Source organism: Barbatula barbatula (genome assembly GCF_947034865.1).
Source record: "Barbatula barbatula genome assembly, chromosome: 15".
In the NCBI taxonomy this organism is placed as follows: domain Eukaryota; kingdom Metazoa; phylum Chordata; class Actinopteri; order Cypriniformes; family Nemacheilidae; genus Barbatula; species Barbatula barbatula.
Window position 1 is genome coordinate 1721277 of NC_136778.1, and position 25062 is coordinate 1746338.

General features: G+C 38.6%; 2 protein-coding genes across 3 annotated transcripts; one reads left to right on the top strand and one right to left on the bottom strand.

The window, feature by feature from the left end:
• Positions 1-1438: 1438 nt before the first annotated feature.
• On the top strand, positions 1439-13986 carry LOC306904443 (E3 ubiquitin-protein ligase pellino homolog 2). The gene is made up of 6 exons (XM_079474340.1): positions 1439-1813; positions 4762-4891; positions 4986-5087; positions 5667-5864; positions 5978-6163; positions 8139-13986. Exons 1-6 carry the CDS (start codon positions 1740-1742, stop codon positions 8736-8738), a joined length of 1290 nt encoding a protein of 429 aa, XP_079330466.1. The 5' UTR covers positions 1439-1739; the 3' UTR covers positions 8739-13986.
• Positions 13987-18106: 4120 nt separating this feature from the next.
• On the bottom strand, positions 18107-19264 carry LOC306905126 (homeobox protein OTX2-like; the record flags this gene model as incomplete). Of its 2 annotated transcripts, none has more annotated exons than XM_079475525.1 (3): positions 18107-18625; positions 18880-19031; positions 19168-19264. In XM_079475525.1, 3 exons carry the CDS (start codon positions 19262-19264, stop codon positions 18107-18109), a joined length of 768 nt encoding a protein of 255 aa, XP_079331651.1. The 2 variants fall into 2 exon arrangements, with proteins under 2 accessions (XP_079331651.1, XP_079331650.1); XM_079475524.1 differs by having other exon boundaries at positions 18880-19076.
• Positions 19265-25062: the final 5798 nt, after the last annotated feature.

Consider the following 25062-nt stretch of genomic DNA (forward strand, 5'->3'; position numbering starts at 1 on the left):
TCACGAAGACAGAAAACAATCCAGGGAAAAGAGAACAAAATGAGCGTCAGCTGTACTTCCTTCCTTCCTAAGCCACCGTTAGGCAAACAGGCTTCAGTATGACGGCGGTAAAGTGTGATCAGTAAATCAGCTTTGAGCGTTTTCATTAAAATCCCCTTAAATGTCTGGAGTAAACCTACAAGCAAAACTTTAAGCATAGTCCTGTATGTCTTACTACAAAAAATACAAAACATTTATGTTATTGATAAATTAGATAAGAAGAAATGAATTTATTTTTTAATGTGTTATACAAAGTAATGTTGAATATGAAACAATATTCTTTTAATTGAAATGTTTTATTTATTTATTGGAATATCACGTCACCATAACACTTATATGTAGGGGATACTTCACCCAAAAATGGAAATTCTGTCATCATTTACTCACCCTTAGATTATTGCAAACCTTTATAAATTTGGAAGAATGTCAGATCTCACCCACCATTTACTGCCATAGTAGGGACGATCTTCCAGATATCTACCGGTTTGAAACATTCTGAGGGTGAGTAAACGATGACAACATTAAAATTTGGGGGTAAAGTATCCCTTTAAGAAGGAGAGCAAACTAACAAAAACAAAAAACATTTTGTAAGCATTAAAAGAGGCATGGTCCGTCATTAGTCCCTGGACGATAGTGAGCTTGGCTCTGAATGTTTTACAGTGAAGTGTACACTTTCTGAAGACATGAACTCATGATAGGAATGACGGAAGGTCAAATCAAAAGCACCATGGGGTTTATGATTCAAGAGTGACTGATCCGTGTTTGAATGTTCGTTTACACAGTGATCATGTGTTAACATTGTTATTTACAGTACACGTGTTTATGCGTGTTACAAGAGGTAAAAGTTGACGATTAAAGATTTTTATTTGTCACATTCACTTTGTAAACATGTACCACTTGCAGTGAAATGTTGATCCGGTGTACTCCAATTGCAATCAACAAAGCAGACAGCATCAAAGCAGTCAATGTCATGGGTCGATCCCCGAGAAAATCTAATCATTTTATAAATTTAATGCACTGCAAGTCGCTTTACATGAAAGCAAATGCATATAAAACAGAAATGTATTAATAAATATTAATAATGAATCAAATAAAAATACATATAGGAACATCTTGCTCATGACCACTTAAATATATCAATACATCAGCTCCACCCGGTTGTCAAACTATATTTAGTTTCCTCTTTATTAAATTTTCAGATGATCATATTATGTGAGACAGCAGACACTATTGTACAGTGACGTAATGCTTCAAGGCGATCCGGCGCACGTCATCCAGCTCAGATCAGAGGGGGGTGACTTTATGAATGAAAACACGCGCGCGTCACCAAGATCCTGCGAGATTATAAATTCTGGACGCTAGACCATCACAATCCATAAGAGACTGTTAAACCACAAACAAGACGAAACGACTTTTAAACCAGCTACACATTTGAGAGGTTTCGGAAGCCCCGCCCCGGCCGCGCGGTTGGTTCGATCCACTCCGCCGTGAGCTGCTTGTTCCTCCTCCGCCGCCGCCGCCGCTTGGACCCGATGAACGAATCCATTTCGAATATTTACGCTTCGGACCCTCGGAAGAGTCATGCATTGCGGATTTCCACGCGTGTTCGGTCGCTTTTAATAGTTTGAGTTACTTCTAACGCTACTTGATCAGGTCGCGTAACGCCGATCGCGGACCAGAGTGACGGTGTGTCCAGTCCCATGTTGCAGCCGAACCAGGACGAACATGCCCGCTCAAAAGATCCGGTGAAATACGGTGAACTGGTGATCCTCGGGTGAGAAACACACACACACACACACACACACACGCACTCGCTACAATAATCGCGTGCAGCTTTCATCTCCGCGCATCGGTTACAATGTTGCAACATTACGCGCGAGTTTGCGAAGGCGTGTGCGCGCTTGTGCCATTGATCCGCATGTGTTACTCACACCAGCTGCGTTTTTTCATATTTAAAGTGACATTATTAAGCTTATTGTTATCAGCACCTCTCCACTGTCGTGCTGAAGGATATGGGATTGTTTTTAGGCCGGGTTTTGGGCTGAAGTGACTGGAGGAAGTTGTGAACTTGTGCTTGACAGATGTGCTGTAGATTTGATGCTTAATGTAATGTCGTTTACAATTTGATGTCTTAGGAAAACTAAGCAAGGTTTTACTACAAATGAAAAACATGGTTACGATTGTTGAACCACAGTAAGCACAAACGAATCATTACATTTGAAGTAAACTTGTGGTTATAGAATTGGCACTCGGTTATTGCCAATTGTCGTAGTTAGTAGTAACAAATATGTGAATAGGGAAAATATCTATAATAGCCTAGGCATGTGTTGGATTTGTAGGCACCACAACTTCACTATGAATTCAGACATCGTTTAACCATGGTGTCTGCAGTAAAGGTGTGGTAAAACAAACATTGTTTATTTGAATTAAAATAATAACAGCAGATTTGCAATGGTCTCACCACAATTCATTTGTAGTAAAACAATGTTAACAATAATAGTCATCGATCGGCACCAAAACAGTGTTCCAACACATCGTTGTGTTTATCAGTCAAGCGGTCAAATTGTTAAACTGGGAACAGATGACAAAACTATTTCGAGTATCTTTTAGAAAGCTGTGAGCGTGAGACAAACCTATTCAGGAAATGTTTCCAGTCACATGCTTCACATGAGGAAATGTTTCTTGAGAGAAATTAATCGTTTAATGTTCACATGTTCCATTAGATGTGAGAGAGACTGTCGGGATGCTTATGTCCCGGAGTGAATTTAAATGATGTTAATCTCCCACCTGCTCCCGGGATGCTTCGCTCCTCGTGTGCCCCCCAACCCTCGCTGGCACGGCCAAATGTTAGCGGTGACCGTGCATGCTGATCTGACCGGATCCGGCGTTAATCACACCCTGATCTGCATTTTTGGCCTTTGGACTCGGATCTGAGGGAGAAGGAAAACTCCAGTGACTCTGTAATGCCGCCTTGGCCTACTTCCTGTTGTCTGCGTGATGGATTTTTTTGGAATTTATATTGTGTTATTCTTTGCGCTCGTATTCATAGCGCCTCTGGAGAACGCGAATCTAGCCCACAGTCTACAAGCCCATCTTTATTACATTTCTTTTCTGTCGTTCTAGCGGTCTCGCTGGAGTATCATTACTTGTGTTTGCTGAGTCAAGCGTCACCATTAATGTTGCTTGTGCATTGGGTAACATTTAAACAAATCTCCAAGTGTTAATTAAACATGAAGGATTGTTGAGGCGAGGTGTGCTGTTGCTTTTCAAAGCCATTTTGAACTTGCGGATAATACAAAACTCTTTAGAGGTGAGATCACAGAGATTCCATTTATTAAACCAGATTAAAAACTCATTGAGATCTAAGCAATCTCTTACAAGAGTGACCAGCTCAGACCATTTACACCATCAATCGCAAATACAGTACAAACCAAACAATGCATTTATCAGCCATAACACCCACAGTGTCAATGCGTCAAGTGTTGCACCATTCAGATAACCAAGTTCAGTGTATCATTATACAGCCCAATTGCTGTCCTGGCGACACATCTGCCCGCTGACATGTCAGAATGAAACTATTTAAAGGCAAAGGTGTTTGAATATTTCATTCAGTCTGTGTGTGTGCGCGCTCATGCGAACCCTCGCTCTGCTGCAGCCTGTCTCAATGCTGAACTGGCACTTTGACCGCAGTCGATGCATTTACAGCGCCTTACTTCCAGAATTTTACAGGACAATGCACCATCTCTGCAATAAATGCACATTGAGACATGATCATATCCCATCATAATGAGGTAGCGATATCAGTAGCGCATGAGTTTTATGTTCTCTGCGCGCAGCTGCGTCCTCTTGCATTTGAAACTAAGTTTTTGGGGATGAATGCAGCTGCAGGTCTAGTCGTGTTACTGATAGCTACCGCGAAAACAAAAGGGTCTTTCTGTCACATACTGAGGTCTTGTGTCTCGTGGCGTCACGCGTATGCAAATGATGTTTATTCTTATGTCTGCACTCGATTCTGCTCCTTGGTAAGAATAAGGGTGGGAAATGCTTTTTGGAGGGGAGCAAACGTTTGCTTGAGAATCACAACAAAATTTCTCTTATAGGTGTTGTTTTCCCAAGTATCTCGAAACCTGTATGACTGGATTTCCTTTTGGCAAAAAGACAGAACTTGTAGACTATTCTTTCTATGAGGAAAGATGTTGCTAACTGTGGGTGGGATAATGATCAAATAATTTATTTTGAGGTGAACTGCCCCTTAAACTTTTTCATGTTTTAAAGATCACCACGAATGTTCTTTGACAGAATTCAATGATGAGTAAACGATGTCAGAAATCTCTTTTTGGGTGAACTTATCTATCAATGAGCACATTAGTTCTGTGTGAGGAAATGGGATATTTTACCATCTGTTTGGTGTAATGAGTGAATTCCACAGAAAACCGTTCATGTCTGTTCATCTTTGAGAAGAAACAGATGCTTGAGAATACTGTTGACTTTTCAGCGGAAGCGGCAGATGTTTGTTTGTTGGAGTGTCAGAGAACTTGTTAGAATCTGCGGAGAAGCTCTTGAGTACCACCGGTTCATATCAATTGAAATGTGCTTATTACACTCTACAGTCTTTAGGCTCGTGGCGTCCCCAACACCAAATCCTAAAAAAATTATACTTATCGATACTTATAGTTGTTCAGTTTAAGAAGACAAACCAACGTTATTCTCTCTACCGTTCAGGTATAATGGCTCTCTGCCATGCGGAGATCACGGTCGGAAGAGGAGCCGCTTTGCGCTTTTCAGGAGGACAAAAGCCAACGGCGTCAAGCCGAGCGCTGTGCACATCCTCAGCAACCCACACGACAGCAAGGTGCGTACATTAAAAGAAAGATGTCTTTACCGTCACTGTTCAAGCTCTTGAGGTGCACCGTGCGTTTGCAAACCTACGTGACCTTTTGTTTCAGGCGGTTAACAGCAGGGGTCAGCACAGCATCTCCTTCACTCTCTCCAGGAATCAGACAGTGGTTGTGGAATACTGCCATGACAACAACACCGACATGTTCCAGGTGAGCCGGAAGATTGAATATTGATTGAAATGTGAACTGACCGTTTTTTCTTGAAAGCATCTTCCTAGATCTATTCTGCATATATATCAGCGTACGTTATGTAAGGGATAATGTACAGGCAGCCGGTTGTTATCGCAGAAATGAGCCCAGACAGTGTGATCTTGTACTTGCCACATGAGAAAAAACAGACATGAAATATTTCATTAGCTCATTGTTACCGAATGCAGACCTTCCGTGGGGAAATGCCGTTCAATGTTAAGACGTTCAGATGTCACGAACAGGCAATTTGGTTCAATCATTTGTAAATATAATGTCACGTATGTTATTAAAAGACATCTGGGAATAACAAACCTGCAAATGTCACGAATCAAACATATCGACGCGCCGTGTAATAAGAAGAAATGATGTTTTCATCTGTTCTCATAACTAAAGAATATCTAAAAAACTGTTTTTCTAGTATGTTTAGATAAGAACGATATTTTCGTTGTTGTGTTCTCACCCTTAAGATTCGAATGATTAAAAAAAGATCATCCTTGGTATGAACAGTCCGTGAGACAGTCAAATATTTTTCTTCTGCAGATCGGCCGCTCCACTGAGAGTCCCATAGACTTTGTGGTGACCGATACACCCGGCTGCCCAAAAGAGAGCGAAGAATCTTCGTCTGCGCCCAGCACCATCTCTCGCTTCGCCTGCAGGGTGGTGTGTGACCGGAACCCTCCTTACACCGCCCGAATCTTCGCTGCTGGCTTTGATTCCTCCAAAAACATCTTCCTGGGGGTTGGTATTAAGTCTGGAATAAATCTTCCAGTTTATATTTTGTCTTCTGAGAACTAGACCTCTTGTTTTGTCAAATGAGTTGACACTTTTTATGGTCTGTTTCTCCCGTATAGGAAAAAGCTACAAAATGGAAGAATCCGGATGGGCACATGGATGGACTGACGACCAACGGGGTGCTTGTGATGCATCCTCAGGGTTTTCCAGAAGATCCCACGCAGGGCCTGTGGAGAGAGATATCGGTCTGCGGGGACGTCTACGCCCTCCGAGAGACCAGATCCGGTCCTCTGCGTGGACAGCTGGTAAATGTGATGAACATGATTTTGACATTGTAGTTTCAGTCAAAAAGAATTTTGAGATTTAATGATTATTATACAAAAGAACAAAGTACGGAGGGAAATTTTAGAATTGGATCGAGTGAAGCTTTTAAATCCTGAAGCTGTTAAAGCGATACTTCACCCAAACATCATCATTTTCTCAGGCTCGAGCTTTTCCAAATCTGTATAAAAGTCTTTGTTCTGATGAACACAGAGAAAGATATTTGCTTGAGTGCTTTGTAACCAAACAGTTCTTGGCCACCATTGACTACCATAGTAGATCAAATGACAATGGTAGTCGAAAAAGTGTTTGCTTTCCTGCATTCTTGAAAATATCTTCTGTGTTCAATAGAGCAAAGAAATCTACTAAGCAATTTTTTCCTTCAATGGTGATCAAGAAATGTTTGGTTGCAAGCATTCTGCCACATTTCTGTCTCTGTGTCCATCAGAACAAAGAATTGTATACAGATTTGAAACAACTCGAGGGCGAGTAAATGATGTCAGATAATACATTTTAAACACACTTGGGCAAATTGAAACAGAACGGTTATTTTACATTTAAGATGCAGTTCAACAAACTAAATTTCACAACATTAGCTGTAAAGAGGGGCTGATATCATATAAACTATTGTACAGCCTTTTATGTGAAGGGGATGTTAAATTCCACGACATTTCTTCATCCGTCATGTTCATTAAGCGATGAATGAATGAACGATATGCTCCCTGTTGTAACATCCACCCGTTGTAAAGGGAAAATTGTCATCTAGGGGATAGTAGTAGCAATAACATTCAGTGCTTGTGGAAATGTGGATCGATTCACAGCTTTCGAGAATTTTAAAAACCATGAATGGATTTTCTTTTGCCCAGCCCTATTGTCCACACTGGATGCGGGGCGACACGACAAATCCATTAAAAACATGCTGTTGTTTTGTGGTGCCAGTCGTGTCCGCTGTAAAGTTATTTATATACCTTATAACAACTAAAATGTATGTGCGTCACAGTTGTAAACCACAGGAATTTGAAACTTGTATCCACAACTGTTTACTGTACTTTTATTAATACATTTATATAATTGTCTTGATAGTATTTATACATCACATTTTGGTTTTAGTTGAAATTTAAGTCATTCACATATGCACGTTTGTCATTGTTTTATTATTTATTTTAATTGTAAATGAAATATTATTTAATTTAAAGTAATACATTTTATAATGTCATATTTTTAGTTTTTTCCAGTGAATTTTGTGCCTTGAACTTTATTTACTTTATTGCGATATACCTAATATTTACGTTTTTTATTTAACTTGTCAATTGACAGAAATGATTTAATAGCTTAAGCTAGCTCTATTTAATCCCTCCGATCTTTATTCAGAAAGCTAATTTAATTTCATTCATGTTTGTAGCCAATATTTGCTTTTTGTGTATCATTTTAAAGGGATAGTTCACCCAAAAAAGTATAAATGTCTTTGACAAAAGAAAGATATTTGGAAGAATGTAGTCTAAGAGTCATTTGCCATTCTTAATGACGACTAAAAGTAATACATCATTTACTTCTGACAAATTTCTTTTATTTAGGTAGGACTTTGCTTCAAAATTATTACATATTTCATGGTTAACCTACACCAACTATTTATTTGAATGGAGATTGTGATCTTTTAACTATTAATCGTTCATCTCTACAAAGAGTTCTTATCAAAGTTTAAAATAAATACTATGGAGGTCAATGGGGGGTGAGATCTGTTTGGTTATTGACATTCTTCGAAATATCTTTTTTTGGGGGGGTAAACTATCCCTTTAAGGTCATTGTTTTGCTTTAACCTGGTGGTTAAAGATCTGGCGTAACCAAACATTTGCTGGCAATTTCTGTGCGGCCCCTGTTACCAACCCAGATCTTTAACCACAAGATGTCACCTCTCCTGACGGGTGAGTCTTGGTCATCAGTGTTTTCATGTCACCACAGGCTCAAGGTGAAAGCAGCGCTCTGCAGGACGGCTCTCTGGTGGATCTCTGTGGTGCAACGCTGCTGTGGCGCACTGCTGAAGGCCTGCTAAAAGCGCCCACCTTGCGACACCTGGACGCCCTGCGTCTGGAGCTGAACGCTGCTCGCCCGCAGTGCCCCGTGGGTCTGAGCACGCTGGCCTTTCCCAGCCTCCCCCGCAGCCACAGTCTGGAGGAACGTCAGCCATGGGCTTACCTAGCATGCGGCCACGTCCACGGTCGACACGACTGGGGGCAGCGACCCGAACGCCATCGCGAACGAGAGGAAGGGTCCTGTGGAGGCACCGGGGGCCGTCGGGAGTGCCCTCTCTGTCGGACGGTCGGGCCTTACATTCCCCTGTGGTTGGGTTGCGAGCCTGCCTTCTACGTGGACGCAGGTGCCCCCACACACGCCTTTGTGCCCTGCGGTCACGTGTGTTCGGAGAAGACGGCCAGATATTGGGCGGAGACGCCACTGCCTCACGGGACCCACGCCTTTCGACCCACGTGCCCATTCTGCTCGGCCCCGCTGTCGGGTGGCCCCGGTTACACGCGCCTCATCTTCCAGGGTCCCATCGATTGATAAGGTGGCCGAAGGAGGGGAACGGGGGGGCTTCCCGTGATTCTGACCGTGATGCCTGTGCCAATGTTTTACATTATCATTGTGAATTTGCATTATGTTTTTTGGTTTTAAGCGCACAGATCGCTCGGCATAAGCGAGTTATGCTGCCTTCAAGTCAGAATGACGATTGGATGTACCAGGAAAAAAGGTTAAAAATGTTTCTTGAGAAACGTAGCAGACGCAAATTCGTTTAAAAATTTTGGACCGGACTCACAAAACTCTTTCTTAAGAAAATTCTTCGTAACTGCCATATTATATCCTAAAGAATGAAGGAATGTCAAGTACTACCGAAAAAGACAGTTCTTACATTTTGTACTTTGGGAAAAAATCAAGAAAAATCCAAATTCTCGAAACGTAAATATCCTCTTAAAGTTAAGAGAGTTGTCTTAAACCATGTATATTTTATTTCACACGTGACTGTGTGTATCGCATTGAGCCAGAATCATAGTTTTTCTGTTTACTTGCCATTGAGGAATGTTTATACTGATATAATAATGATGTGGTCTCACCACAACTTTCATCATAAAAAGCGGAGTGCTTTTTACATTAAGTGACTAGAAACAGAGAGGGTCACAAATATTATAGAGTCGTAACAAACAGCATTATGATAAATATGATATTATAACGCTTGCTAACATGCTAAAAGATCGTAAACGCCGTTTAACACATCACATAAGAATGCGTAGGTGCTTGTAACACAAATGTTATTGTATGGAGAAATAGTTACCTCGCGAGCAGGCGGGTGCACATGTCATTTTATTTTTACGAAAAATAGATGTTGTTCAGAAAATATTCTCAAGCTTCTTGAGAATCACGCTTACGAACTTCCTATAATTTATCTTAAGAACAATCCTAAATTTTCTATTAAGGACAGTTTCATGAATTCGGCCGCAGCTCACTAATAAGTGACCATCAGATTGACGACAATTCAACTGTTATCAAATTTGATCGTATTTTTATGTCCCATTTTATGATCTAAAACTCTCTCTCCCTCTCTTTCTGTCTCTCTATGACTTGATATAAGCAAATCTCACTTCCATTATATTTGTTTGTGCATATAGTTTATGCATATCAGAAAAGATGATTTCCCGATACAAACCTTTTATATCTTTTTAAACTATTTTTTATTTCTACAATTTTGATTTTAAATACTAATTATGGCCTTTTCTCTTATTTAGTGTAACGTCTTTTTACGTTTATCCCGCCACCTGCTGTTTAATGCGGTATTCGGTAACACTATATGACTGCATAACTATATACTATGAAAATATACAGGGTGTTATATAGTTTACAAATTTCCCCACTTTTATTTTTACCTAACCACTTGTAGCTTGACTAGTTGAAATGAGGAGTGGCGTGTAGTGTTTTGCGAAAAGAGCGAAAAATAGTCACATGATTGCCAATGGAAACTTCCAAGAAGGACTTGAAGGCAGCATTGAGTTTTAAAACAATCTTTAGTCGTCTCCTCGAGTCCAAAGAAAAGCAGTATTGTGGTGTGACGGCCTTCACTCTTCAATCGCTTTGAATGGCAAGCTATGGTGACACTTAACTAACACGGTTGCCTTCTATCTCCCTCCTACGGCCACCTTCGCAGTACACGACCTGTGACCTACGCGATCTCACACAACACGCTAGAAAGTACAATTCCTTTATAACACTTGATTTCTTTTTTAGCAATAAACAGTGTAGAAGCTACTAGATGACACAGAGAGATGCAAACGGTTCCAGCCATGTGCTTCCTATAGCTTATACCTTGAACATGGCTGAATCCGGCCTTCGCGTGAAGGTCTCCACACCTCACGAGAAGTCTAGCCCTTGTGATTTTGTTTTATATTGTTCTTTCCTTTTTAGATGGTTTTAGCGTTTCAATGAAGTCGCCGTATGTATCGTAGTCGTCGAGATGTCATATTTTTCTACATGACTGTGTTACTAAACTTTTGACCCGGGGTCGGATTGTTTTATATACGGTGTTTCACATATAGCGGTATATAGATTCTATAAATATTAAATCGATTATTTTATGTACACGATATGATTTGAGTCCAGGAGAGCTTACAGGTAATGACACAATGACTCGCTGTGTCCGGTCAGAGAAGATACCCAGTACTCCATCTGTTGACCGAGATGATGAATGTACAATTCCAGTGGTTACTTTCTCCGATCTCCCTGGTGCTATCGTTCAGTTGGATCTCCGATGATTCTCTTCTTTTACGCTGAACTTCACTGCACTCCTTTTTTCACTCGACAAAAGACTAACACTTAATGAAAGCTTTCTTCAATAAGTGCATAACGTTTAACCTCTGATGTCGGTCCTGTTACCGACTGTGTTATTGATGAAAGTGATTGCGAAGTGTTACGTTAAACTCATATATTTGGCTTTACTGTCACACACGCCTGCACTATGCACCTCTGAACATTATAAACTAAGCACTTGACTACGCTTTATATCGCAGGGTTAAGAGATAGAAACGCTCTACTTTACCTCACAAGCTTTAGAACAGACCTCAGTTTAAGACCCTATTTTTTTATCGACAGAAACAACTATTATTTTTTACCTTTTTTAAAGTGTGCGCTGTGCCCTTAACGTTATCAGATGATTCAGAGCATTTGCAAGATTGGGAATGCACTCTTAAATAAACGATTCGGTGCAAGCTTGATTCTTTGCTTGCTTGATTCAGTGCAAGCTTGATTCGGTGCGCTCTGATTCTGTACAGACTTGATTCTTTGCTTGCTTGATTCAGTGCTCGCTTCATTTCAGTGTGTGCTTGATCCATAGATTTGGGGCACTCTTTATTCATGCATACTTTATTCAGTGCACGCTTGATTCAAAGATTCTGTACCCGCAGTGCACATTTAATCAGATCTGTTGATCTGTAGATTCAGTGGACTCTTGATTCAATGCATGCTTGATTTAGTGTGTTCTGATTCAGTGTGCACTGGATTCAAAGATTCAATACGCACTTTAGTCAATGCATTCTTGATTTAGTGTGTTCTGATTCAGTGTGTGCTTGATTCAAAGATTCAGTGGGCTCTTGATTCAATGCATGCTTGATTTAGTGTGTTCTGATTCAGTGTGTGCTTGATTCAAAGATTCAGTGGGCTCTTGATTCAATGCATGCTTGATTTAGTGTGTTCTGATTCAGTGTGCGCTTGATTCAAAGATTCAGTGGGCTCTTGATTCAATGCATGCTTGATTTAGTGTGTTCTGATTCAGTGTGCGCTTGATTCAAAGATTCAGTGGGCTCTTGATTCAATGCATGCTTGATTTAGTGTGTTCTGATTCAGTGTGTGCTTGATTCAAAGATTCAGTGGGCTCTTGATTCAATGCATGCTTGATTTAGTGTGTTCTGATTCAGTGTGCGCTTGATTCAAAGATTCAGTGGGCTCTTGATTCAATGCATGCTTGATTTAGTGTGTTCTGATTCAGTGTGCGCTTGATTCAAAGATTCAGTGGGCTCTTGATTCAATGCATGCTTGATTTAGTGTGTTCTGATTCAGTGTGTGCTTGATTCAAAGATTCAGTGGGCTCTTGATTCAATGCATGCTTGATTTAGTGTGTTCTGATTCAGTGTGCACTTGATTCAAAGATTCAGTGGGCTCTTGATTCAATGCATGCTTGATTTAGTGTGTTCTGATTCAGTGTGTGCTTGATTCAGTGGGCTCTTGATTCAATGCATGCTTGATTTAGTGTGTTCTGATTCGGTGTGCACTGGATTCAAAGATTCAGTGGGCTCTTGATTCAATGCATGCTTGATTTAGTGTGTTCTGATTCAGTGTGCACTGGATTCAATGCGCACTTTAGTCAATGCATTCTTGATTTAGTGTGTTCTGATTCAGTGTGTGCTTGATTCAAAGATTCAGTGGGCTCTTGATTCAATGCGCACTTTAGTCAATGCATTCTTGATTTAGTGTGTTCTGATTCAGTGTGCGCTTGATTCAAAGATTCAGTGGGCTCTTGATTCAATGCGCACTTTAGTCAATGCATGCATGATTTAGTGATTCTCGATTCAGTATGTGCTTGATTCAGAGTGCACATTGGATCCGGTGCTCGCTCTATTCAGTGTGCACTTGATTCAGAGTACACATTCGATCCAATGCTCGCTTGATTCAATGATTCGGAGAGCACCTGTTTCAGTGCACGCTTGATTCAATGCAAACCTCAGAGCGTGCTTGCTTGTGCCATTCTTACATTTTTTTTCCAAGGCATCACAAGCAGGACTTTGCTGCAGTGGCCCTGTTTCTTTTCTCAAATCCTTATACAGTACACGAAAAGTTAAAATATAAATGAGAGTTCTGTTCACTGATCCCGTTTCAAACCTGTATGGCAGACATTCTGTTCATGTGCTTCTTTTTCAGTTCATAGAAACTACATCTGTAAAAATCTTTAAACTAAGACGTTTGTGTTCCAGGGAAAAATAACAGCAAACAGGTTTGAAAAGACACGAGGTGAGAGAATTTCTGGGTGAACGTGTTATTTCCCGGTGCACGGTCTCCAAGATGAAAGTCTGTGTTACGTAGAATCTATGCTTCAGTGGTGTATTGGCAAATTCAGATCTTGTGTTAGTGTAAGGACAGTTTGTAGTCTTCCAAACAACCTCCAGAAAATGCTGTTCTTGTCCCATTCTTGACCTGGGAACAGGTCAGCTCAGGTTTACACTAGTCAAAGTTTACACAAGTTCCAGAGTCTGTTAGCAGAGTGTCGTGCATGTGCCTGTATCGCAAGCAGGAGAGGCGTTTCCAGTGCAAATTCAAAACGCGAAGCTATAAAGATTTTTCCCGCTGGTCTTTACCGGACCTGAGAAATGACACACTGGATCTGTTCTCTTCATCCTGAGGGTCTGTGTTTCTTTGTAGGACTTTTGTATATTCTTCTGGATATAGTCCCACACTGGATGCTTTGAATCTCTTAGAATTAAAGAAAAACTCTCGGTTGGAATCAATGAATGAAATGTGATTGATCTGCTGTCATTAAACGGTTTGAGTGTTGTCAGATTTTGTGTTCAATATGAATGAGATGTCAAAATACTGCACCTTGTGTTTGACCCGTTGAATAAAACGCATCTTTCTCTGATAAGAATGGAGACTTTAAGCACTGCCACACTGCACATAAACCTGTAAGGCTGCTCATTCACAAAGCAGACCGGCCAAACTCATGCCCAAACCCAAGGTGCACTGACAATCGCATTACATGAATAAAAGTTTTCTTTTCAAAATATATGCAGAGCAGTGTTTTTAATATACGTTTACATGAAGCCGACAATAATTATATGGAACTTTTAGGTCCTTAAAACTGTAACAAACATCAACCAGTAGAGGACGCAGTTGTTCCACAAAAATGTTACGTTATATTAAAAAGCCTGTATAAAGAGATGTGAAAATAAGACTCCCAGTGGAAAACATTTCTCTCTGTGTCTCTAAAATCTCAAAAAAGTTTATTAGTCTCCTGAGCGAAATGTTTATCTTGACCTAACGTATCTTTTGATCTGAAAGTGTGTGCTTCAATGTCTGAAATGACTCCTATAGACAAAGGCATAATTGTGCATTTTCATTTCAATACTAAGCTTTAACTAGAATTCTGTATGTAAGATCTCAATAAACTGCTTGATAAAATTACGCATAAAATGAGCATTTCTACAAATTTTATACAAACTAATATTTCTGAAAGTTAGATTTGTTTTACTTCATACTTTTCATAAGTTTGCTATTATTCTAAACTTTGCAAATCCCTAAATATTGCATATTATAAACATACGCCTGTTTGCCACACTGTATTCCCGAACAGTATTATCGATTTATTTAAAATATGCAAACTGTATGCAACACTGAAAAAGTTCATTTATCTTACAACTTTTAAGTGTGTTTAACTATTTTGATATTTTGAGTTCCAGGGACACAAAAATAACAAGTCACTTAAATCAATGAATTTAATTATATATTCCAATGACGATTCCCAGCATGCTTTGTGTGGACTGGATAATGGAAGTAAAGCTTGAAATAAAGCTTTCATGTATTTACATAAAAATTACAATGTTAGGAGGCTTGTCAATGTTTAGTATTCTGTTCTATTCTGTTATTTTAAGAGTAAGTAACATTAGTGATTTTAAAGGTATAATTGTGATAAACAATTCCTGGTAGTTGTTGGGGGTTTGTTACCTCTGAACCGGAAGTTGTATTTTGACGCATTTCCGAGTGAAATGGAATTTTAAATGAGAAAAACAATGGGCGTGGCTTTCGTCTTTCTCTGCGATTTGATTGGATGTATAAAAACAGCCGTTGCATTTTGAAATGGAACCGGCAGCATACTGACATTTAAAGGGGGGGTCCCAGAGCCGTTGAACATCAGAGTTGCGACACACTTTGTTTCACTGCACCGTGGTCACGTGATTCAAGGAGCTCGCAATCGTCAGTCTGAATGGGTTTAAGCGACAGTGGAAGCTGCTATTTTTGCAACAAATTTCACTAAATACCAACACTAAACACTAAATAAATATATGCAGTTATTACTATGTTGATTACATTTCTATTAACATTTTGTCTTGAGTTTTACAGAGACAGTATTAAACAGTTTTGTGTGTATAATTTCACTAGGAATGATGCAAAATGTGCAATACATTAACAGTATGCATGCATTCATCTGTTTCTTGTGCTTCTATGATCATCGGTGCATACCAATTTTAAATTATGTTAAGACCTTCACATAATAACCAATGATTGCAAGTCACAAAGATCACTGAAAATGTAATATCAGGAAACGCAGTTCTGTGCAACATTTCAGTGTGCAGGAACACCTGATTCCTTTGTAAGTCATCGCCATCGAGTCCAGCTGCTTGTATTTTCAGCAAATAATTGCATGTTTCAGTCCCGATTTCTTTGTTTCTCCTAATTTCCTCAGCCATTTTGCTCAGTGTTTTACCATTCAGGGGAACGTGTCCATGGCGCTCAAGGGGGGCTTGTCCCGGCGTGTTCACGTGGGATAGTGACGTCAATGCATACCCTCTTAGAGCCTTCCATGACACGAGTTACTTCCGCATTCCATTCTTCCAACGGACGTCTATGCGTGTGTCGCAACTCCGACCAAGCCGTCCAAAATACTTCATCTATGGACAGTCATTACAGGACGGAAGCACATTTTCAGGTTTTAACTAAAGATTACGAGGGCGACTAAAAAAGAGAATGAGCCACATTGATAAACTATTTACAATACAAGTAGACATTGTCATTTTAAATTCACTGGGACTTTAAGGGTGCTATGTGTGGTTGCTGCATTCCTATGTTGCTTTTTTAATGTTTATTTTAATCATCCCATAATTGTCATTTAGGCCAGCATTCAAACTCTTTTAGTTGTTTTTACAGTAGTGTGTTACCATTGTGACGCATGTAATCCGCGTGCACGCTAATCCCGGAGCAGGTGGTCACGCGTGTGTCTGCGCTTGATTCATTCTGCATGAGCACGCTTGTTGCATCTACACACCCACACAAACACATGTTTATTATCTCCACATAATGAGGTCTACATGCATCAGCAGAAAGCATCTCAACACACGTGCCAGCATTCATAACATGATGCCTACATCCAAACACACACACACACACACACACACAGACACGTGGAAACCTGTTGATGCTCAAAACTATCTCAGGCTCCTCTTGTTCTCCTCCATCTGCTTATGTGTTCTCCCATTGCATCGCCCCAATGTTTGCTCTACACGAGGTTATTCATTTCTATAATGAAATTACCCACATTTAGTCACGTTTTAAGGAACAACATGTAGGGAATGACTCAACACAGCCTGAGCAGAAGAAGTGGACGGTAAAACCGCCGTTTTCATGCTTTTATTTAACATGCTGCTGCAACTTGTAGGTTAAACAAGTTGTTGTTGTTTAATAGCACGTTAAACGCTTTCAGTTGAATGTTGTGGCTCACATCATCTTTACTTAAGTCCATTATGTTAGGTCGAATCAAGCAGCTCTTGTGCATACACAAGTGATAGACATTTCCTTAAGATCTATACGTTTTGGTGGGGATCAAACCCATGCCAAGATCCAATTGATCTTAACAAACTCAAATGCATAGTGATTAAAATAATGCATATACCAGCACTTAGCTGCCTTGAAATGTGTTGCTGTTTTACAAGTGTGGCAGTGTATAAATGTTAATAAAGGTTTATTAGCCCATCAGGGTCTGATAACATCATCATCACAGCAGGACACTTGTGGATTCCTGACAATGCGACCAGCAGCAAAGACATTACACATCCTCTTTCCTATGAAGTCATTGAACAGTCCGTCTCAATATTTCCACCTTAAATGTAGAGTCTTGTTTGAGCCGCGTATTGTTATTTATTTTTTTCGTTTTGAATTCGTTCATGTTAACGTTTTGCTTGTTCAAGTTTCTATGAGTTTGACTTGATCATCCGTCAGTAAAGAATGAAAGAGGATTCAGATTCAATAATCTATTTGTTTCAGGAATTAAACTGTGTTTGTTGCACCTTGACGTCACATCTCAAAATACAATTACCATATTTGTATATGACTATATATTTTATAATTGGGAGTTTCATGTTTGCAGACTGAATATATTAGGTATATCTGTTGTAATGTCAATACATTTAATTGTGAAGTAGTTGTAAATGAGCCCGTGACGCTTCACTTTTATTGTAAAATTGTATTTGAAATGATTACGTCGTTTCCAATAATGGTTTATGATCCAAATGGTTATATTTTAAAACGAACATAGTTTTTCGTCCCAAGATAAGTATTGTACAGTCAGCCCGTATATGTGTGTGTTGTCTGCATACGAATCAAATCAGGCAAACTCATACAGTTTTCAATCTAATTCAAACTATTTGAACCTTTACAAGTCTGTTAACAACACATTTATGGTAACCGAACATAAAATAGTTTTACTCATGAGAACATTTAATCAGCACAACAGACAATAATACAGAAGAACAATAAAAACAACACAGAAGACTGATACGCAACCAAAACTACAAAATCTTTACAAATAAATAAATACAAAAGTAGTGCGTTTGAAAACTATACATTGATCAAAGACGGTTTACATGTGCGCTCAAGTTAAAGATGATGTTTTCTCTTCTTGGTTCTCTTTGTGCAAACACATTCTGCACAATTGTTCTCATAATTCATTTCAATTGTAATGCTTACTGACAGGTAAAAGAACATTCAACGTCCACAACATCCACTTTTTTCTTATACGAAAAAGGTTATTTGCCATGGAAAGAGTTCAATAGACTGCAAAATGGTGAGCAGTTGTTCTTTTAACAAACAGCTGATAATAGTTCACTTTCTTTGACTTTCTGTGCATTTTATAACACCTGGAATTTCCAGGACGACGTCTGATCTTTGTAATCCAAACAGTCTGAGTTGAAACCGAACTTCCACGAAGCGCTTTGGTCCTTGTAGTCCAAGCAGTCCGAGGGTGCGTTGATCCCGAGACCCGTGGGCGCGTAACCCTGCGCCGAACCGGTGAGTGGATAATGATGCATAGACCCGAGATAAGAGCCGCAGTCCATTCCACTGAAGTATGACATCGAGCCCTGGCTGTATCCCGGCGCCTGGGTGTATGTCATGGGGTAAGATCTTTGTATGTTGGCAGATAAGGAGGAAGAAAGTGGGTCCGAGACTGGAGAGATGGATGCGGGGCTCCATATGGACACTGGGGCGGTCGGACTGGATGTGGCCGGTAAGGAGGTGCTGGAAGGGCTTGAAGTCCTTTCTCTGACTGGAGAGTTCTTGTTCATTACTGGTTTGTTGCAGGTCTGCGCGCTGCTCTCGTTTTGCTGCTGCTGTTGGCGACATTTTGCTCTTCGGTTCTTGAACCAAACCTGCACAGTAATGTCAATGTGAGTTGTGTGTGCGCATGCACAATTATATAGATATTTTTATCGTAACGTATGAAATATCAACTTGAAACGAAATTGCTCTATGCTTACAGTTAAAAAGGTACTGTTCATTTAACGACTTTAGTATTTTTTTCGCATAAAGACCTCTAGTGCCCAAAAGTTGCCTTCACTTGAAGACAGGCCTTTATACTCTAAATAACACATTTTATGACTTGTGACCTGTGATTGTTGCATACCTGTACTCTAGATTCAGGTAAATTGATTTTTAAGGCCACTTCTTCCCGCATAAAGATGTCTGGATAGCGCGTCCTTGTGAACAGGGTCTCCAGTATATCCAGCTGCGCTCGAGTGAAGGTTGTGCGCTCTCGTCTCTGTTTACGCAGAGTCGCTGTGGGATAAATGTTGTGTTTTGAGTGCTTTTTAAAAATGCTTTCTATTGCATTCACATTCAAAATATCCAAGACCCGTGTTTTTATTATCATTATCATTTTCTAAGTCAATAGTTAAAACGCATTTGTCTTTACCTGGATAAGCTGCGGACTGGTGCAGCAGGTCTATTCCTGCGGTGGTTAAACTCAGCCCGTTGACGGGGTAAGGTGCTTGTTGAAGGTATGACATCATGTTCGCGTTTTGGTTAAGATAAATCGTAGACAGACTCCGGTGGCCAAGTGCGCAAACCCGTTTACTCCCCTGAGCTGCTGTCTCTTCTATATATCGAGCGATGATAGCAGATGACTGGCTGAGCTAGTTGTTAAACTAGTTCGTTGGCTTGGGCGAGAGGGGGGTCTTCTCGACATCATAATTGGAACGCCTCCTAAAACAAAACCCTTCAGTCATTTGTAGAGACGCAACGAGGCGCAGCGCTCACATAGTAGCCAACACGTTTGAGGACAGGCTAATTGTCTCCGAGGTAGACAGCCTCGTTGGGGGTCATTTGCAAAGACAAAGACCACTGTGGACAAGATAAATACTGCTGATAACAAAGGGCCCTTTGGCGAAAAACAATGACGCAGACCTGTAAACTTCTCCATTCTTTGTATTAATGGGCCTCCACTTGTCCATTTTAATGAGCTTGCCATTAAAATGCGAAGAGCAGCTTAGCCAGAAACAATACAATTTAAGGCAAATTTTAATTTCAGCCTGACATTATTGACACTCCTGAGGCTATTGTGCGTAATTGGTTGTAGCCGGTAATTAGATTGACGTGCTGAGCCTCTTAAAAAGTGTCGATGAGCTATTTAGATAAAGCAATGTGTCATCTGTTACAAAGTTGCTTTTTCCAATGCACATCAAATGAAGATCCTTCAGATGCACAATGAAAGGTTGCACTTATTTAACTATAGAGCCTTTGTAATTCTTATTATATGGATTCCCCAACCCTTCGACAAGTTGTTTCTTAGTAGTTTTATTAAAACCAACACAGCTGGCCTTTCATTACAAACATTAAATCCGTTAGAATTTCTGCGATGTTTTTCTTTCTTTCTTTATTTTGCCGAAACGCAAAGTTCAAATCAAACTGCTGTACTGACACTACTGATAGTGTAAAGGAAATATCCAATGAGATGAATTACTTTCAGACAGTTCAACGTGTTTTTTCTTTGGGACGTGTGCCTGACATAACGGCCACAGTCTCAATCTGTCACTGAAACACAGAGTTATTACTGATCGCTTCACATACGTTCAATAATCCATTAATGATGCGGACGGCACGCGCTCTGGTGACGCTCCAACGCGCGACTCCTTCCGACTGATTAATTTTCTGCGTCACGCGCGTCGTGTTTGACAGACTTATCAGACTTTTCGATTTGCCCTGAGCAATCTGTGCAGACTGAATACTTCTATAATATAATATAATGTATAATGTAATATAGTATAGTATAGTATAGTATAGTATGGTATGGTATGGTATGGTATGGTATGGTATAATATAATATAATATAATATAATATAATATAATATAATATAATATAATATAATATAATATAATATAATATAATATAATATAATATAATATAATATAATATAATATAATATAATATAATATAATATCATATCATATCATATCATATCATACCATACCATACCATACAATACAATACAATATAATAATTAATATGATACAATATAATATAATATAATTATTATTTACATTACATTTTAGTAATTTAGCAGACGCTTTTATCCAAAGCGACTTACAAAGAGTCCGGGGAGCAATAAGGGATATGACACACAAAGAGCAAAAGTACAATAGGTGCTAATATAATATACCACACCATACCATACCATACCACAAAACAAAACAAAACAAAACAAAACAAAACAAAACAAAACAAAACAAAACAAAACAAAACAAAACAAAACAAAACAAAACAAAACAAAACAAAACAAAACAAAACAAAACAAAACAAAACAAAACAAAACCTATAACCTATAACCTATAACCTATAAAATATAGTGTAATATAATTCTGATGAATAATATAATAATAATAATTCAGAAATTCAACTTGACAGGCGACCAAAATAACTGTTCATAATTTTGATCATGTACACTTTTACAGTTCAGAAATGAAAATAGTTAATCGATATTCCCAGACTCAGAATGTTGATCCTGTTCATACAGCAAAGATTCGTAAAAAAGTAACATTTATATAGATTTATTTATTTAATTCTTGTTTTATTTCGATTCTTCTTTTAGTATTCTTGACAAATGTGTTACATGTGACAGTGATTAAGACAAAGAGAGCAGAACATCCGGTTTACAAATGATACGGTTTAGACACTGTTAAAACATTATACGTAAATGACATTTTATTTTCTCTGAACTGTAAATCTATTAAATAATTTTCAGTGTGACAAGTTATTTTTGTGAATAATAAATAGGTAAAGTAAAAATGACTGACTGACATATTTACACCATCTGTCAGCCTATTCATTTACAGTGTATTTGTGGCTTTTAAAGACATTTAAAGAATGGTTTACTAGCTTTACTATTACTGCAGAATTACCTCATTATTTTTTGCATTTACATGTACACAAATAGTTGTGTGTCAGTGAGTTTGCCGTGTGTGTGGTAAATGAATCTCAACATATCTGCATGTATATCAATGCAGAGCCAGCAGGTGGCCCTAAAGCCGTATTAACCCCTCTCTGAGACACCCGGTGTGTGTTTGCGGGTGGGTGGAGAGACCTGCATCCCCACACAATAAAAGTGTGTGTGGAGTTTATAGACATTTAGAAATGTGTCTCAATGCCACAGTTTTTTTGTGTGTTTGCTTTTATTTCTAGCAAACAAGCTGCAAGCACACGGTACTAAACTGAATGTTCTTGCATCTGTAGTTGCAGAATGCTTTTGTTTATTTGATTGTCCAGATTCTTGTGACTTCTCTAGACTTCAGCTCTGTGTACGACACGAAGTTAAAGTGCTGAAGATTCAGTGCTTTATTCCTGTTGTGGGATGTCTTTTTGTAAACAGTTTGTGCGAGTGATGGAAACGATATTTCGAGCCCTGAGGAAATTAAAAGAGATTATAGTTCATCTGGTCCTGAGGAAGTCTAGCAAATCTCAGATTCACTCTATAACGTTATGGTTTTTGGCTTTTATAATGTCTATAACATTTCAGTCCATAGCGTCCACTTTGACATCTGTGATGTTTATGAAGCAGCTCGATGGCAGAAATGTGCTGCTATATTAACAGTTTCAGAACAAGAGGAGTTTAATCCTCATTGTTTGGAAGACAGGGAGGGGGGTCGAGGGTCCATCGGCCGTAAAGCGATCCAGACGGTCCGCCTTAACCCCCCCCCTCCTCACTGTGACCCCACTCCCATCACAGAAAGATTACTTTTATTTAGGGGAGGTTAAGAGATGTTTATGCTGCTTATGCTTGTAATGTTTCTCTCTCTCTCTGAGTGACAGGCTGTAAAATGCTAAAGTAGTACAAAAGAAGATGGTTGCTCATAATCATAAATTGAGCTGAGTAAGACCCTCTTCTATACTTTGTTTTCTCATGTCACGTCATCTGATCAGACTTGGTGTACGTTTTATTGCCTTCACATTGTTTTTCTTCATTCATAATACAAATGGCATTTTTCCTTCACATCTTTCTTCCACCGTACCATAGTGACAAATTCACATCTCAATCCTGTTTGAATGACATGTGTTCATGTATGTTTCATTCTTTCTCTCATGTTGTCCAGTCTCCACGCAACGACTGCTGTTGCAGAGACGGATGAGAAGTTGTGATTGTGCCAGCGTAACGTCCCTCCTCTTCATCTGGTGTCTTTCAAAACACCTTCATTTTTCTGATGCTCTCTGAAAGCAGTTTTTCTCACTTTGAAATGACGTTGCAACACTTTACTGCCACGCTGGAAACTATTATATGAAAACATGGTTAGTGGTCATTTGAACAAAATTCTAACACTGAAATTTGTTTTAAAGATGGTTGAAGAAAGTGTTGCATGAACTTGCACAGGTTGTGAGTTTGTAAATCCAATCAATTAGAGATTTGATGAACTGAACCAAAGAGTGAAATACTGCCACCTGTACGTATTTAGTCAGTACTGCAACCAGTCTGTTCACGCAAACATTACATGGAACCAGTAGCACTTATTTATAGAATATTATGGGATTTATTTTCTATAAACTCTTCGTGTATTGTCTTTACGGTCTGTGGCATTAAAAGGGTAATACGAAGCTTATTCTTCTTTAGTTTGAGAATTGATATTTAAGTTATTAAACAAGTTAATTTAAGTTATTTAACTACTATATTTCTCCTTTTTACTTGAGCAATTGAACTACAATTTACATATTTTTAAACGTTTTAATTTTTTCTGTCAGGTTTCCTAAAAACGAAACGAGTTTGACTGTCTTTATCATAACCTCTGTGTCTTTACTCTTTGTGAAATGTTTTCCGATTGTTTTCTTTGAATGCCCTTCTTCATCACCATAAGGAGGCGCCCTCGTCCCACATGTGAGTTGCAACGTGACGTTCAAGAAATGTCTTACAAAAGTGCAAACATACATTGCTTTGAAACCTGGAACATTTCCGAAATTCATATAATAAACAAAAGTCAATTTTACACCATCATAGGACAAAAAAGGAAAGAAAATGCAAAAGAAAGAAAAAAACATACAAATAATAAGCTGCAGAAATATAAATCATGGTACATGAAAGATCTCATCATATTTTTTCAAAAAAGATGTACATTTTCTGTTATCAATTGTTCTTAGTGATTTGATTAAATATTTTATTTCACATATGAAATCAGGAATTTTAGTTAACAGTAGATTCTAAAGACTTGTTTGGGTTTTCAAAAAGACAGATTATATCCTTTATGCATAGATTACTGACCATATTAACTTTAGAAAAAAGAGTTGCACGTCAGTTGATTCTTCTTAAAGTTGTCTGTGACGTCACAGCAGATCTGATGTCATGAGGTTATTGATCCACAATAACCAGCTATATACGTTTACAAAAGAAATTGATTGTCAAATTATAGATACGTACAAATTATAGAGACATGATTTAAATAATTCAGCCCCTCAAAAATCACAAAATCTTTTTGTAAAAGATTTGTACATTAGGATTTTATACTGCGTTCAATGTACACTGAACAGTGATGCTGTAATGACAGTAGTGAGAATTACAGAGAAACTCAAGTGCAAAATGTTTAGAAAGTTAGAATTGTTTTGAAGAATTATTATTAGGCCTATTTATTTGTTTGTTTGCTCAATTTATTGAGAATTTGATGGTAGAAAGTCTGTCTAATTGTCATAAACTGCACAAAAATGTGAAGGCTTTATTTCTTCACTATAACCTATTCATCCCTAGACATTTTTTACTTTAAACTTAATGTTTGCATTGTTTAAAACAATGAATCTAATGAGAGTAATAATGCTGTTCGTCCTATTTAGACACTGTATGATTTTTAAGATAAATTGGTGTTTTCTTAATACATAAATGAATGATATCATCTGGTTGCCTTACTGGATTTGTGGAGATTATAGTCTGAGGAATTAAAACTCAAGATTAAACAAATTGTTTATATATTGATATAATTTTAGAAATCAACAAACACCTTAATCAGATTCAACATCCCCAAAGTCGAAAACTGATCTTTCAAACAATGTAAATTTAAATCTATAAGCATGTTTTTTCTCTTTCTGTGACATGAGGGTAAATCACATCCATTTTAAGACTTAAATGTTTATTTTTTTCCTAATAATCTTTAATTATCTTTTATTCTTGTTCTTTTTATATTATATGACGACATTGTGAATATAAACTGTCTCTTTACAAGTAAACTCAAGATGAATGGAATGACATTCTCAGCAGTGAAAACGAAATTCATGGACTCTGGGACCAGGGGGAAATCTGTCTCTCTCTCTCTCTCACTCTCTCTCTCTCTCTCTCTCTCTCTC

What these genes read in the sequence shown, in the direction of transcription:
- LOC306904443 (XM_079474340.1), top strand. Translation starts at nt 1,740, where the DNA reads ATGTTGCAGCCGAACCAGGACGAACATGCCCGCTCAAAAGATCCGGTG. An exon ending in GGTGAACTGGTGATCCTCGG is followed by an intron (nt 1,814 to 4,761) that starts GTGAGAAACACA and finishes TCTACCGTTCAG; the next exon opens with GTATAATGGCTCTCTGCCAT. An exon ending in CCAAAAACATCTTCCTGGGG is followed by an intron (nt 5,865 to 5,977) that starts GTTGGTATTAAG and finishes TCTCCCGTATAG; the next exon opens with GAAAAAGCTACAAAATGGAA.